The sequence below is a fragment of the Nicotiana tabacum genome, chromosome 3 (assembly GCF_000715075.1).
Source record: "Nicotiana tabacum cultivar K326 chromosome 3, ASM71507v2, whole genome shotgun sequence".
NCBI lineage: Eukaryota > Viridiplantae > Streptophyta > Magnoliopsida > Solanales > Solanaceae > Nicotiana > Nicotiana tabacum.
The window spans coordinates 85,866,195-85,880,956 of NC_134082.1; the positions used below are offsets into that span (position 1 = coordinate 85,866,195).

The 14,762-nt window shown below is 36.9% G+C and overlaps 1 protein-coding gene across 1 annotated transcript; it reads right to left on the bottom strand.

Moving 5' to 3' along the window:
* Nucleotides 1-7,109: 7,109 nt before the first annotated feature.
* Nucleotides 7,110-8,434, bottom strand: LOC142176547 (uncharacterized). Its single transcript, XM_075244507.1, has 2 exons — nt 8,143-8,434; nt 7,110-7,753 (listed from the first exon to the last, which is right to left on the bottom strand). The coding sequence occupies exons 1-2, from the start codon at nt 8,432-8,434 to the stop codon at nt 7,110-7,112; spliced, it is 936 nt and encodes a 311-aa protein (XP_075100608.1).
* Between the last annotated feature and the right edge of the window lie 6,328 nt (nt 8,435-14,762).

Here is a 14,762-nt window from a genome sequence, read left to right on the forward strand (position 1 = left end):
AATTTTCTAAATTATAAAGATTGAGATTTATATATCTAACTAATTAACTAGCAAGTACTACAAAGCGGTAAAACTAACGAGACAAAGGGCTGGAGACTAAATTAAGGAAGTCTAGAGTTATGATTTCCCTAATTGTCGGAATCCTTCTAGCTATGTTTCCTACAATTTTGCCAATATATCCTCTATTGATCGTGAGCACTTTAAGTACCGTAATTCTCTCTCGAGTAACTACAACAATTTACTAGACATATTCTCTCGAACTATGCTAGTTGGCTTTATCTAATCACTCATTATGACCACATCAAGACTTTGTTATTTTTAAACCTGCCTTTAAACCCGTTGTATTGATTTCTCATATACGTTAGGAGTGATGTTGTTCAACAACCCCCTAAATATGTATCCTTTCTCAAGCAACACATAATAAATAGGCACAGTCAATCAATGACCATTCAATCAACAACAATAAACACGTAGTTGAACAAGTAGAGAAATCCAACGTCTCAATTATATAAAAACATAACAAGAATTTATCCTACAAAAAGTTCCATCAAAACCCTAGATAACAAATTAGCTATTCATAATAGTATGTAAAACTACAATACTAAAAGTCATAACCAACAATGAAAAATAGGAAGAGGAAGAAAAAACTCGTAGAAGAATTACCTGCCTTGCTCCTATTGTTTCTCTGCCTCCTTAGGTCGAATCTGTGTCAAAAATATGTCCTACCTCCTCAAAATACCGTTTTTCCATGTATATATACCAAGTAGGGTTGGGCCCAAACAATTATACCTTCTCCTACGCGAAAAAGGAAAATTTTTCAGGTCTGGACACTCGTAGTCGCGGTCCGGGCGCGGTATTTTCACAGTGCACTGCCTCAGTCCGCGTCCAGGTCCGCGGTCGAGGTTTCGACCGCGTTTTTCACCCTGTTTCATTTGGAATTTGGATAAATGTAAAACATGAAAGTTATAGCCCTTTGAGTTACTTTCCAACTATATATTATATAGTCAAAATGGAGTTCGGAGAAAAAAGTTATGTCCATTTTACTAGACAGTGCGCAATATGCCTACTCGAATCTTCGTTCGTTCTTAACTATCAAATTTGACCCCACACACGATCCCAACTTAATTCTTTGGGCTTTTACTCAGACTTCAAAGCTCCAAATCACTTGAATTCATTCCATAACATCTATATAGCTCAGAATCACTTCTACAAGGCATAAAACACACAGTTAATGCAAAACACTAGCGATTAAAGCTCAAACTCAATTAAAATGCAGTAAATTAAAGTATAATAAGCGACTAAAATACGCACTTATAACCCATCAACAAGAGTACTATTAACACATATTAGCACCTACCCAAAATATATTTTCCCCCGAAAAGCCAGGGCGACTTCCTCCTTTTTAAACAGTTGAGCACTTTATTTTTCGTTACATTCAAAGTTGTGGGATAGCTTCAACTCCGATTCATTACAAGATAAAGCATACATATTTTTCCTGGTCCAATTCCAGTTAAAGACGAGAACAAAAAAGAGTACAAACAGTGAAAACGCGCCAACTTATAGTGTGTTCCGCAACGCAATATGAAAATGATCTAACTTGTAGTTGATAACATTGCAGGCAATTTTTACGTTATCGGTATAATCACAATCTGTAGTTGTTTGCTTTATTTCACTAGTCATTGCTTTTATTATTTATAATGGATAGTTATCGTTACTTATCTTTTAGGTGATTTGGTGGCATAATTTTTTTTTTTTACGTTGTCAGTGTATAAGTTACTTATTTGGAAATGAAGCAGACCTTGCTTTGCCTTATGGACCTATTCAATCAACCCTACTTTTTCGTTTGCTTTTTCTCCTCGGGGGTTAAATCAGCTGCTTTTGCAATCATGTCTTTAGTCTCTTGTCTTTTAAAAATCGCAAGCTCACTATATCTATTACCACAAATGGATGCAATTTTTTGACCTGCAGGGTATGTAGGCTCAATTACAACCTTTTGAATTATGAGAAGTAAATATATCAACAGAAATATATATTCCACTTAGATATAATGATAACTGCCATTAATATTTTATATATTGGATATTTCAATTAATTTTCTAAATTTTCAATGAACTAATATCTTAACTGTGTATAATTTCAGTATCTTGATTAAAAAGAAAAATAGAGAAATTTTTCTTAATGAAAATGACACTGTATAACTGCTCTCAAAATAATAACCAAAAAATATTATATATATATAGAGATAGATAGAGAGAGAGAGAGAGAGACACTATGTATGTTATATACAAATATTATACAAATTTTATACACTTTTCCGGCTACCGAATGTAAATAATTTCTGGCGCAAGCTAAAAGTAATGATACCCCTTTTCCTTACTCTTAATTATATAAATATTACATTAATTGTTATAACACATAATTCATTCTTATTCTAAATTTTATAAACTTTTTATTAATAGACTTAAAAACACGTGCAACACACGTACACTAAAGCTGGTAAAAGTAAGGGATTTTTACCTATATATACTACATTAGAAACTTATTTACCCTTACTGTTTACTCACTCCAGTTCACAATAAGTGACCGGTTTACTTTTTCATTTTGGTTCAAAATAAGTGTCCAGTTAGGTAATCAAGAAAAAATTCAATTTGTTTTTACTCCTTTACTCTTATGTGCATATCTCTAAAAAGTTTTCTCACTCCTCACTATAACTATGTGACCAATATTTAATAAAGGTAGTTTAGTCATACTAGGTATTTTTGTATAGGATTTAGTATATTCTTAATGAGCGTGCTAAAAGGAAACTGGTCACTTATTGTGAATCGGAGGGAGTAAGTTTTAACTTAATTACAAGTTGATATACAATTTACCAATTATATATAAATTAGTATTAATGTATATCTCTTTGTATAAGGAATTGAGTAAGAAATTTCCTCTTCTCTCTCTTTCGATTAGTATTCTTATATTAATATCTTCATGTGGATTAACTGAAGAAATGATACTAATGTTAAGTGAAAAAAAGAGAGAACATTAGTACCTAGAAAAGTTCTTGCTTCAGATCTTACAAAATCGAGGAAGTAAGTAAGAAAGAAATTAACTTTGATGAAGAGAACCATTTTAGTTATAATTCTTTTAGCTTTTTTGAATCAATAAACAAAATAGAATTAATTAGAAGTGAGTAGATTGAATTGAAAACTATGTTAATCCATTAAAAACTCCATTGACAACCATTAAAATGCTTTGAAGTTTGAATTCGAAAATCAAATTTTATGAAATTATTTTTTATTTGGATTGAGTGTTGTTGCAAATGATTGGGAATATCCGTTAGAGTTTATATCTCAATTTTGAGACAATTTGGTGAAGATTCGAGGTGATTTTGGTTGAAATTTCAGATTGAAACTCGAAAAAGAAGACATAAATATATTGTATATATTTTATATGTCTGAGTGTAGAAATGGTATACAAAATTTCTACAATTTACATAATTGTATATAAGTTGTATATAAATTGTAGTTTTTGACCGGATTCTGTAAATTAGAGTTATTGACCGGATTCGTATATATTTTGTAAAAAAAACGTTTGTCACTTCTTGTAAATATGAAAACTTAGACAAAACCGTGAAAATAAGTTTAAAATCGTGTATATATACGAAAAAGTCCCTAAAAGTAATTGGTGGATCGGCTAATCTGTATTCCTTTATATGGCTTTAGAACATCTCGTAACCAAAACAGTTTTGAGGAAAAGGTATAGAAAACACCGTTAAACTTGTTAATTTCAAATTACATACATATACTTTTGGGAGGAATTCATTACCTCTAGACTTGTTTGTTACGGGCTAATACACCTTTGAGGGATGATATGGCAACGAAAGTCTACACACTTTTTTATAAGCGCATGACTTGCAGAAAATAAGTTAGAAAACTGATATTTATATATATAAAGTTATTTTTTAGACGCTAAATATATTAGTTGCAATTAATCGATTACCACCTTTTTCAAAATAATAAAGTGGTCCTCGTAATTAGGAGGAAATGATCTCAACATAAAATTTAACATTGTTAATACAATGTTTGATTTCATTTTTCTTTTGGACATAAAATTTTGCTATATTTATACAATGTTTGGTTCTAATTTTTCTTTCACATAACCAATGTACTCGCGTAGGCTGTGGGGGAATTTATATACTATTTTAATATTTTATGTATGATAAAATATGAAATAAGAATGTAGAATTGCTAATACATGGTTTTAAAACAACCAAATTAAATGACAAGAATAACTCTATATAGAAACCAGTAATGTGTTTAGTTAAAAGATAACAATAGTACTTTTTAAATCGGAAAAGGTCTGAAAATGCCACTTAACTTATAGAAATGACCTATCGATGTCATCCGTTAAAAGGTCGCTATTTCCATGCCACTACCGTTATACATTTGGCCTATCTATGCCATTATTTGCCAAACGGTTCAACTTTTTCTTTTTTAAATAATTATAATTAATTTTTAGACCCCATATTTTCACGTGTCTGTTTATTATTGGTATGTCTTTACCCTGCCCTACATTTGTTTTAACCCTGGTTAGGTTTATTTACCAATACCCAACCCGATAAAACAAACTCATTTTCTAACCCAGATTTAAACCCTAGCTCCAGTCGTCTCCCCCAAATCAGCAACCCTCTATCCATCATTAAATTCAATTTCTCCATTATCATTCTAAAATTCCTAATAGGGTTTAGGTCTATTGTTCAATTACGATTCATCTTCACAGTAACTTTTTCTTGTTAAAGAGTTCAAAATGTCTACTGGGCCGAGCGACTCAATTGACTCAAAGAGGAAGTGTCGTTGTGGATTTGTAGCCCATCATTTTATGGGGACGACTCCTATAAATTATGGAGACGTTTTTACAAGTGTCCATTGCCTGAAGTAAGTATAATTTACATAATGCATTTCACAATTTTATGGTGTAATATTTTATTGGAACATAATCTGTGATTTTATTGTGTAATTATTTGGCAGAAACAAGGCTGTGGGTATTGAGAATGGGACGATGTTGAATTTTTCCCGCGAGCTGTAATTGTCATTAGCAGTCAAAGGAGAAAATTGGAAGCTTTTGAAATTGAAAGAAATAGGTTGATGAAGAAGATAGATGATTTTGAAGCTTCTGCTGTTATTGATGCTGAAATGATAATAAAGTTGAGGGAAAGATTGGATACACTTGAAGCGTCTGCTGTTGAGGATAACTTGAAGATTGTGGAGTTGAGGAGAAAATTACCTTATTTGAGGAAGTAGCTATGGAAGATTGAGTCTGTATGGCTTGCTGGGGTCGAAAGATCTTCCTTCAGCCTTGAAAGTATGCTGTGCTTTAGCGCGAATGAAACCATTTCTCAAAATAAAAAGGAATCCTCCTCTTGAGGTTGATAACCTAGCCCAAAACCATGCTCATGGGAAAAAATATGGGGAAATTAAAAGAGACCTTGATGTCTTCGCCCTAAGCGCATGCTAGGAAACTCATTCCTCTCGGCAGCATGGGCTACAAAATGATCCGTGTAATGATCATTGCTTAGAATTCTATAGTTTGGTCTTTTGTTAGGTATATGTTTGTGCTATGTAATTTTGACTTCATGTAATAGTCTATATTTTGAACTTGTCTCCAGTCTTTCCGAATCATGTAATAGTCTATGTTTTGAACTTGATCTGATCTTGTGTTATCATCACAGTTGAATTCCTTGGTTGTTCGTGAGAGTCACTATGATATTGAACTAAGTTGCTTTATGAGCTGCAAAAATTTGACAAGGGCTTCTTCATGCGTGCAGGTGCAGTTCCCTAATAATCAACCAATCTTTGCCAAATCTCCAAACCCAGAAAATATACTACTACTGTACAAGATAAAATAGCCTTCAAAAGAGCTCAAATTAGTTCAGATCATATTCCCCTTTGACCTTTAAAGCAGAGAAATAACTTGCACTAATAAACCAAACTATTGACATAGAAACTAAACTAAACCAAACAGTTCACCTAGGACATTACAAAACTAAACCAAACTGTTCACATAGAAATTGAAGCTAAACCAAACCGATGTCTCGTATCAGTTGTATTCAAAATACATAATACTAACCCATTGTAGCTTAACTGAACATTACAACAGTCTAGCTGCATAATCGAACATTACAAAAGAGTAGTTTTCAACAGTCTAGCTACATCTAGAATCGTTACAAAAACTGAACCAAAAGTAGCTTTCAATAGTAGCTTATGCTTCAACAACTGTAGCTTCAATCATCTACTGGTTCTCCTTGGCCCTTCCTTTCCTTCAATTTGTACTTCTTTTTTCTAATTTCTACTTGAAGTTGGCTTAAAGTAATTACTGGTTTTTCATTCCAAGTAGCCTTTGTTGGTGAATAAGGTAAGTTCGTTGGTGTTACTGCACCTGTATCATCTCCAGTAAATTGGATACTTCTTGTACTAGTTAGATTCATATGTACCTTCCTCATGGCTAGTTTTGTGTCAGTCTCAGATATAACCATCAGCCTAATTGTTGGGTCTTCATCATCTCCAATATCAGGTCCATAACTATTGTACTCTTGTGTTCCAGCTTGAGTGTTAAAGACTTACTATTGTGACTATTGTGTTCCCACTTCAGTTTCAAAGAATGCTTCACTAAACATTGAACTCTGTCCAAGCTCTTGTGTTTCATCTTCTGAAGATGTAAATGTGGGGGTATTGTCCAAGTCTTTCCTCTTTTTTGAACAAAGTCCAGCCCCACTACCCTGCCAATCAAAGACAATAGCTAGTACATAATCTGCCAAAATTGTAAGTATTTCATAAACAACAAGAAATATAAATCTTTACCTTGTAACATCCTCTTGCATTATGATTTTCATCACCACACTTACTGCACGTCATTATAATTCCCTTCCTTGAACTACTCCACTCACCTTTCCTCTTCAAAGCTTCATCAGCAACCCTATTCCTCTTTACTTTGGGTCTTCCAACCATCTTGAAAATTTCAAGTGACTCCATGGCCTAACTAGGCAGAATTTTCCAGAATTGTACCCCTCTAACAAGCTGAATTTTGTAGTTGTATTTTAGCAAATAAGCCTCCTTACTATACTACTAGTGTATTTGTGTCACTTGTTCAATCTTCTCATGCATCAATGCCTTAATATCACGAGGACAAGGTATTCCAGATAAATTCCACAACTTACAGGTACATCTCTTCTTCTCAAGATTCACAGTATGTTTGTCTTTACCTTTAGTGATTTCAAAGCCATTGTCTCCATTAAAGTTCAAAGTGCAATCATGTGATATTGCCTTATAGTCATTGTATAGTTTCATATATGGTGAACTGAAATTGGCATTCCAGCTCATAGCTTTGCCTTCATAATCTGCAAGCCTTTCCATTACCTTGATCCTTATGTTCTGCAACATCTTGATAATTGACATATGTCTAGCATCTAGGATCCATACATTAAAGAACTCAATAAAGTTGTTATCCACCATTAGATTTTTATACTGTATATCAAAGTAGGCTTTACACCATGCTTTTGGTGGATAGTTGACCAAGTCCCTTGCAACATCCTTTGACATCCCCCCAAGCTTCAACAATTGATCTTTAAACTCTTCTTCATAAGTACTCCAAGCACACCACCACATCAACTTCCTCATTTCCCCACTCCTCCATTTTTTTAACCAGTTGTCTTCAATGTGTCTAGTACAATACATGTGATGAGCATAAGGTAGTACAGTGCTCACATCATCTAATAATTCATGTGATGGCGCAAATCAACAAATTAGTAAATTAAATAGAAGTGAAATTTGTTGAAAACAAAAGAAACAAAAGAAGAAAAAACAGAAGAAAAAATAAAAGTGAAATAGAAGAAAAATCAAAAGTGAAAACAGAAGAAGATCAACAAATTAGTTGAATTTTCAGAAGTGAAATTTGGTACCTTTTACATGTCTGATATAAATGTCACTCCAAACCCATTATTTAGGTCCAAAGACCTCTTCAAAAGTTCAACAAACCAACTCTAGGTCCTTCTTGTTTCCTTGTTAACCATTGCCCAAGCAAGTGGATAGAACGGATTCATAGAATCCTATCCCATGGCCACCAATAGCTGGCCTTTTCATTTTCCCTTCAAGAAAGTACCATCCAAACCAATAAGTGGTCTCAATCCAATTTTGAAGCCTAGCTTCAAATCTTGGAAACATATGTACAATCTCAAGAACCTCTTTTTTCCTTCTTCCAAAGCATCCTTTGATATGTTGATTGCAACATCACTCCCAGGATTAGACAGTCTTTGTTCTTGACCATATGCTTCAAGCTTGTTACATTCATCCTTGAAACTCCCATCTAACTTCTCAAGGACCATCACCTTAGCCTTTTTAAGCTTAGATTTTGTCACATTAAAATTAAAATCATTCTCTAATTCCCCTCTCATATCCTTAATAGTATACTTGGGATTGTTTTGTAGTTTATTCTTAAAGTATTGTGCTGATATCTTAGCATCAGCCCTTGGATTTTATAACAAGGATTACAATTATGTTCTGCTTTCAAGTTTTTGATATTAAACTCATTAGTCTTTTTATCCCTTGATATAGAACATGTAAAAGGGCATCCAACATCAAAAACATATCTAGCCCTACTAGGATCTGTTTTTTCAATCTTCAAGCCATAACCATTAGAAATTGCATAATAGTTCACTACACTTCTAGCTTCCACAATATCTTTAAATGTCATACCTTTATCCAACTCCTTAAAGTTTTCCAACCTATCACTCACTACCCTTCTCCTTTGTTTGCTAATAACCCCAAGTCCTTCAGAATCATATTCAATATCAGATAGAGCATATCAACATCAAAATTATAATTCCCAATAACATGTTCATTTTCAGATACTACTTCAACATCTACATGAAATATTTCAGTATGATGCAGAATACTTTGAGTATGGACAATCAAATCTAACTCATCTACAACAAACAACTTTATGATTTTGAACTCCAAACATATAAGACACTGTAATGCCCTGATACCATCATCTCTATCAATTATATAGAACCTACTCGACGGCCCAACAACTAAAAGTTGTTTCACTTCAGTAAACCTTAACTCTTTTGTGAACTCTTTACATAAATCTTTATAAGACAATAAATTCGGGCCAAACCTATTCAACATATGGACCAGTTTCTTATTATACAATAAATCTGGAGAAATTACCCATTCACCCCCATAGTTGAAATACACATCCACTATGTCAGTCATGATGCGATAATGTTCACATGCAAAAGGAAAACAAAATAGAAAATTGAGTGAATAAATCAGAATTACACATCGGCAATTAAAAAATACAAGAATAATAAAACCCTAGAAAGACAATTATTTGGGAGACCGGAATAGAAAAGAACAAAAACATAAAAGGATGGAACTTCAGAGAATAAATAATGATTTACACTACATTTATGAAAGACAAAAACAAGTAACCCCACGTGCACAACTATCTCCACATGAACAGAATTTACACCCACCCTATTAAACCCCACCACCAAATTAAATAAGTTTTTCGATCTACTAATTGTTTACCTTGAAAATGGTAATAACAATTAGATTTGATTTTGTGGTTCTAAAAATATGTGATATATTTTTATGCTACTTGTTAAGAAATAGATGCTAAGTGAAAAATTAGAAAATAAGACAATAGCTTGTAGACAGTGTAATAATCAAACCGAATGGCTGGAAATCGGGGCCTCGAGCTTGCGTATACGGAGCCTCGAGTTCGAGTCGGATGCCCGACTAAGGGCAGTCGATAGAGGATTAACAGTTATAATAAATTTGATGGCGTCTCTTTATGACCAATAATGAGCAATAAATGAAGAACAATTAATGAAATGTAACAAATATGAGCAAGACAATAAATGTAAGCAATAGGATCAAACAGAGAATATGTTTGAATTAGAGAGTAGAGAATGTTCTTGTATTGGATGTAGTGTGTAATGATATTATGTCTTACAAAATGACAAGGATCCCCTTTATATATGAGGGAGAATCCCAACATAGTACAAATACATTTATTACAAAGATATGGGGCAGGTACAACCATTTAATGCCATGATATGGGTTAGAACTAGCCTAATAGACTTTGTCAGCTCTAGTCTCATGCCTTGGGAACTTCACATCGATCCACCATAGCTGCTCGTTTGCACTTCCCCGAGGTCGATCATTGAGAACCTTCGGGGTCAAAACCCCGAGATGAGCTTCGAGCCTTTTGGGGGCGATCTTTACGAGGCACCTTGATGATCATAAAATCGGACCACTGATTTTTACTGTATACATATAGTCCCCGCGTTTCTTAGAGTGAAACGAAAAGAAATGACTTTGATATCTATCTCCTCGAGCTTCCCGCGATGATGTCATGCTTATGACATAAGCCTTTGTGATAACTGAAGCGTCCCATCAGTTCATCTTCCTAGAGCCATCCACTATACCGATGGTTTATTTTCTCCAAAGTGATAATATCGTCGTTGGTCCGTTTCCTAAAATGCATTGATTGCACCTGTCGGTACATTTTCCAAAGACATTGATTGCGCCGTCGGTTACATTGCCGCCCTTTTTATAAATGGAAGCTTTCTTGAACCAAAACTTCATTCAAATGTTCTTCAACAGCCTTTTACTTCTTTCTTCTCTTCGTCCTCATCCAACGTTATTTCCCATATTTGAAGCCCGTGGCCATAAGGTCCCACGGCAGTGTTCTCATCAGTTATGCCATGGCCCTTTCCTAGAGCTTTCCCCTACTGAGTGGGATTGCACTAGTTTGTTGTTATTGTTGTTGTTGTTGGCCCGAAATAATGAGAGATAAATCTCAAGTTATCTTCGCATTAAAGGATATGCAGACTATGAATTTCTACTCATCTCTCTTAACTACCCGGTGCAGCACTTCACTCCTTTTGCTTTCCGTGGAGTGAGGTGGTGCCATCTACTAACTATTGCATCCTGCACTGGTGCAACGTCTCAAGAAGTGGCTTCACAATAGTAGTGCTGGCGAGACCCATACTCGCCAGATTTTTCACCCAACCACTTCTTCATCTTCTTCTTCATCTTCTTCTTCTTCTTCTTCTTCTTCTTCTTCTTCTTCTTCTTCTTCTTCTTCTTCTTCTTCTTCTTCTTCTTCTTCTTCTTCTTCTTCATTGTTTTCTGCTTCTTCTTAAATCTTGAAGATACCGTTTGAAAGACTACGATGAGGCACCCAGGGAAATGGTTCTCGAAGATACTACCCCCGAGGATGTACCCCCGAGAGCAGATTAGGCTTGTAGCTGTTATATGTATTTTTTTTGGCTTTTTTGTTTCTGTGTAAAGACCCTTCATGGGCTTTTATAATTATGTGTAAGGACCTTTCGTGGGCTTTTGTAATCATTGTTTACTAATGAAAAAGTGTTTCTTCAATTTTGTACCTGATTTATGCCGGATTTCCTTTTATTTGTGTTTGTGAAGAATCGAGTGCATGACTCTACCAATCGGTCTAAATACCGGGCCCGGGTGTAGGTATTTCCCCGGTTCCTAATTGGTCAATACGATATCCCATGGAGCCCTTTGTCGTTCCTCAAACTAAGCCCAGATTGAATTGATACAAGCTTAGGCCGCCGGGACCCCTGACTTCGAGTTGAGTGAAAGTAGGGCTTCAAATATTTAAAACAAAACTTAGCCTTTTAGATCCCATCGATAGTCCTCGAGGGGGAACTTGCTCGGACGCCTGAGAATAAAGATATCCCTTAGGCTTTCGAAGGCAGTCCCTAAGTGAGAGTTCGCTTAAGCTCGGGCGACCTAAAAACTTGTTTTCAACTTAAAGCGAAGATAGCCTTAAGGCGTTATAGATAGATCCCGAATGAGGGTACACATGGACTCGGATAGCCCCTGGATTAAAGTAACCGAGAGGACGTTTAACTTGATCTGAAGGCAAGAAATAGCCCTAAGGCTTTATTAGTAGTTTTCGAGTGCAAATTGGCTCGGGCTCAGGTAGCTTAAGGGACAGAGGATCAGGTAAATGACCCATATTTACAATAGTAGAAATCCTCGAGGTAGGGTACCACCTCGAGGTCAGGCCTGTATGAGTAGATTTTTAAAGCTTATCTTCTTTTTGACAGAGGTCCTCAAGATCGGGTACCATCTCGAGGCTTGTAATGATATCAATGACATTTTAGAGCCTATCTTTTTTTTGACAGAGGTCCTCGAGATCGGGTACCATCTCGAGGCTTGTAATGATATCAATGGATCCTTAGAGCCTATCTTCTTTTTGACAGAGGTCCTCGAGATCGGGTACCATCTCGAGGCTTGTAATGATATCAATGGCTCCTTAGAGCCTATCTTCTTTTTGACAAAGGTCCTCGAGATTGGGTACCATCTCGAGGCTTGTAAAGATATCAATGGCTCCTTAGAGCCTATCTTCTTTTTGACAGAGTTCTTCGAGATCAGATACCATCTCGAGGCTTATTGATGCGGGGTCTTTGATCCCCAAAACATCGTACGACAACATTAATTGCATGACATGGTTATGAAACGACCGAGGAAATCCCGCTGGTACATCTTCCCAAAGCAATAATGGCTTAGTCAGTATTTTTAATTGGCCTTTAAGGTAGGCGTACAATCACCACTTTCTCTATATATATAGGGTTGTCTTCCCTCCTTCGAGGATTCTGCTATTCTGAGTAGTTGTCCTCCTTCATAGAGTTCTTCTTTCCTTCGTTAGGTCCTTCACTATTTAACTTTGAAGCCCTTGCTCAAATTCCCGCTCTAATTACCTAGTTTTACCATAGTTATAGCTGCTACGCCAGGGTCCGCTCGGCAAGGAGAAGGAAGTTTCGCCTCTGGTTCTTGCCTGGTTAGTGTTACGCCGCTGGTGCCAGGTGAGCCAACCTCGGGAAATTTTGTTTCGAGGGGGGACTTTCCGTCAGAAAAACCTCATAATGTTTGGGGTCATTGGGAGTATGCCTCGAAGTTTATTTCTTTAATAGGAGAAGGGCACCTTGAGTCAGTGAGGAAAGATTGTGGATGGGGGAAAAGGTAGTACTGTAGGTACCTTCCCCAGAAGAGAGCATCATGGATCATGTCGAGGGGTTTTTGAACGTATACACATACCCCTTTACGCTGAGCCCCCTTGATAGGGTTGTGCTCGACTTTTGTCGAAAGTACCAGGTTACCTTGGCACAGGTTCATCTGTCATTTTGGAGAATAGTATTGATGATGAAGTTCTTTGCGGAAGAAGTAGGGCTTGAGTTCACCCTTAGTCATCTCATCAGGCTGTACTGGCCTTTTCACCACCGAGTCCTGCTAACCCTACAATGCCGATCCACTACGCTCTTCGTGTCGATGATGAAGAATATGGGGTCGGGAATGGATGAGCCGATTCGTCCGAGTACGGACTCTTGATATTATCCTTGCGGAGTTTCTTCCATTTCCTAAGGAATGGAATTTTACATGTAAGTGGTACACTTGTGCCTTCATTGTTTTGCTTATGGCGGAGGCGGGCTCCGTAAATGTGCCTTTCTTTCCCTTTCTACAGTAATTACATGGATGCCATACGAGGTCCCCGACCTGACGGATTGGGTTTGGAAGTTGGTGACCCACTCGACTTACGATGAATGTAAGTGGCGAGACTTGTCTAAGGGTAGATAGGAGGCAAAACACCACAATACGTGCTATGTGATTTGCTCCTTTTTTGAAAGGAATTTTCTTTTTATGCGTACTAACTCCGCCATCATAGGAATTGGGGAGTTCTTTGAGGCGAGATCATGCCTCTCTGAGAGGGAGAAGGATTGTCAACTTTGGGGCCGAGGAACAATAATAATAAGCAGAAAGGGTCTTCGCAGGGCGATGGTAATTATAGCAAGATAAGTCCAGCCCGGAGGCTCGGAGAGGATGTATCAGTTGAGCCTGCAGTGCTCGAGATCTCTGGTTTTAGAAAAACAGTCCCTCCTCTGCTGCCGTCTTCTTTTCTCGTCGAAGGTACCTCGAGGAACGAGGGTTCTCTACCCCCGACTTCTTCTCCCGTCGAAGGCACTTTGAGGGATGTTCGAAGTTAGGGGCCGTATATATCGAGCGACCATATCCCAACTGGGAGAGGTTCTACTGGGATTGATGGAGCCAGACTAGTAGACGTGCGCTCGACTTTTGAGGAAGCTCAGCACCTCTACTCTGTGGTGAGTTTTGGCCGATCGTATTGGTCTTATAGTTTTTGCAATTTTTACTCTCTTATCGAGTTTCTCCTTCATAGGCTTTTAACAAGCTCAAGTCCGAGCTGCTTCGTTGTGAGACCAGGTTGCGAAAAGCCGTGGATGGAAAGAAATCCCTCAAGCTTCTTTGCGATGAAAGGGAAGACGTATTGGCACACTTGCGGTATGAGGCGAGTCGAAGTCTGAACTACGAAAGCTACCTCGAGGAGCAGGTAATTTTTGTTTCAAGGGAGTGCGTGTTTATTCTTCTATCTTCTGAGGCTAATGTTTCGTTTACTTCAGTTGCAAAAAAAGATGGAGGACCTAGAACGCCTTTGGAGCAAAGTTGGTCAATCCAAGTGTGATCGTGATGAGATAAAGGCTCGGGTGGACACCTAGGTTGCGGCTAAGAAGGATGCTTTGGCCAAGGCTTCCGCCCTCAAAGTAAAACTTTGCAATGCTCATGAGAATATCTCGGTCCGAACGAACATGATTATAAGGATCGAGTATGAACTTTTGAAGATTAAGGTCGAAGTTGTGGACGCCCGGGCTAAAGCCGAAGCGATCC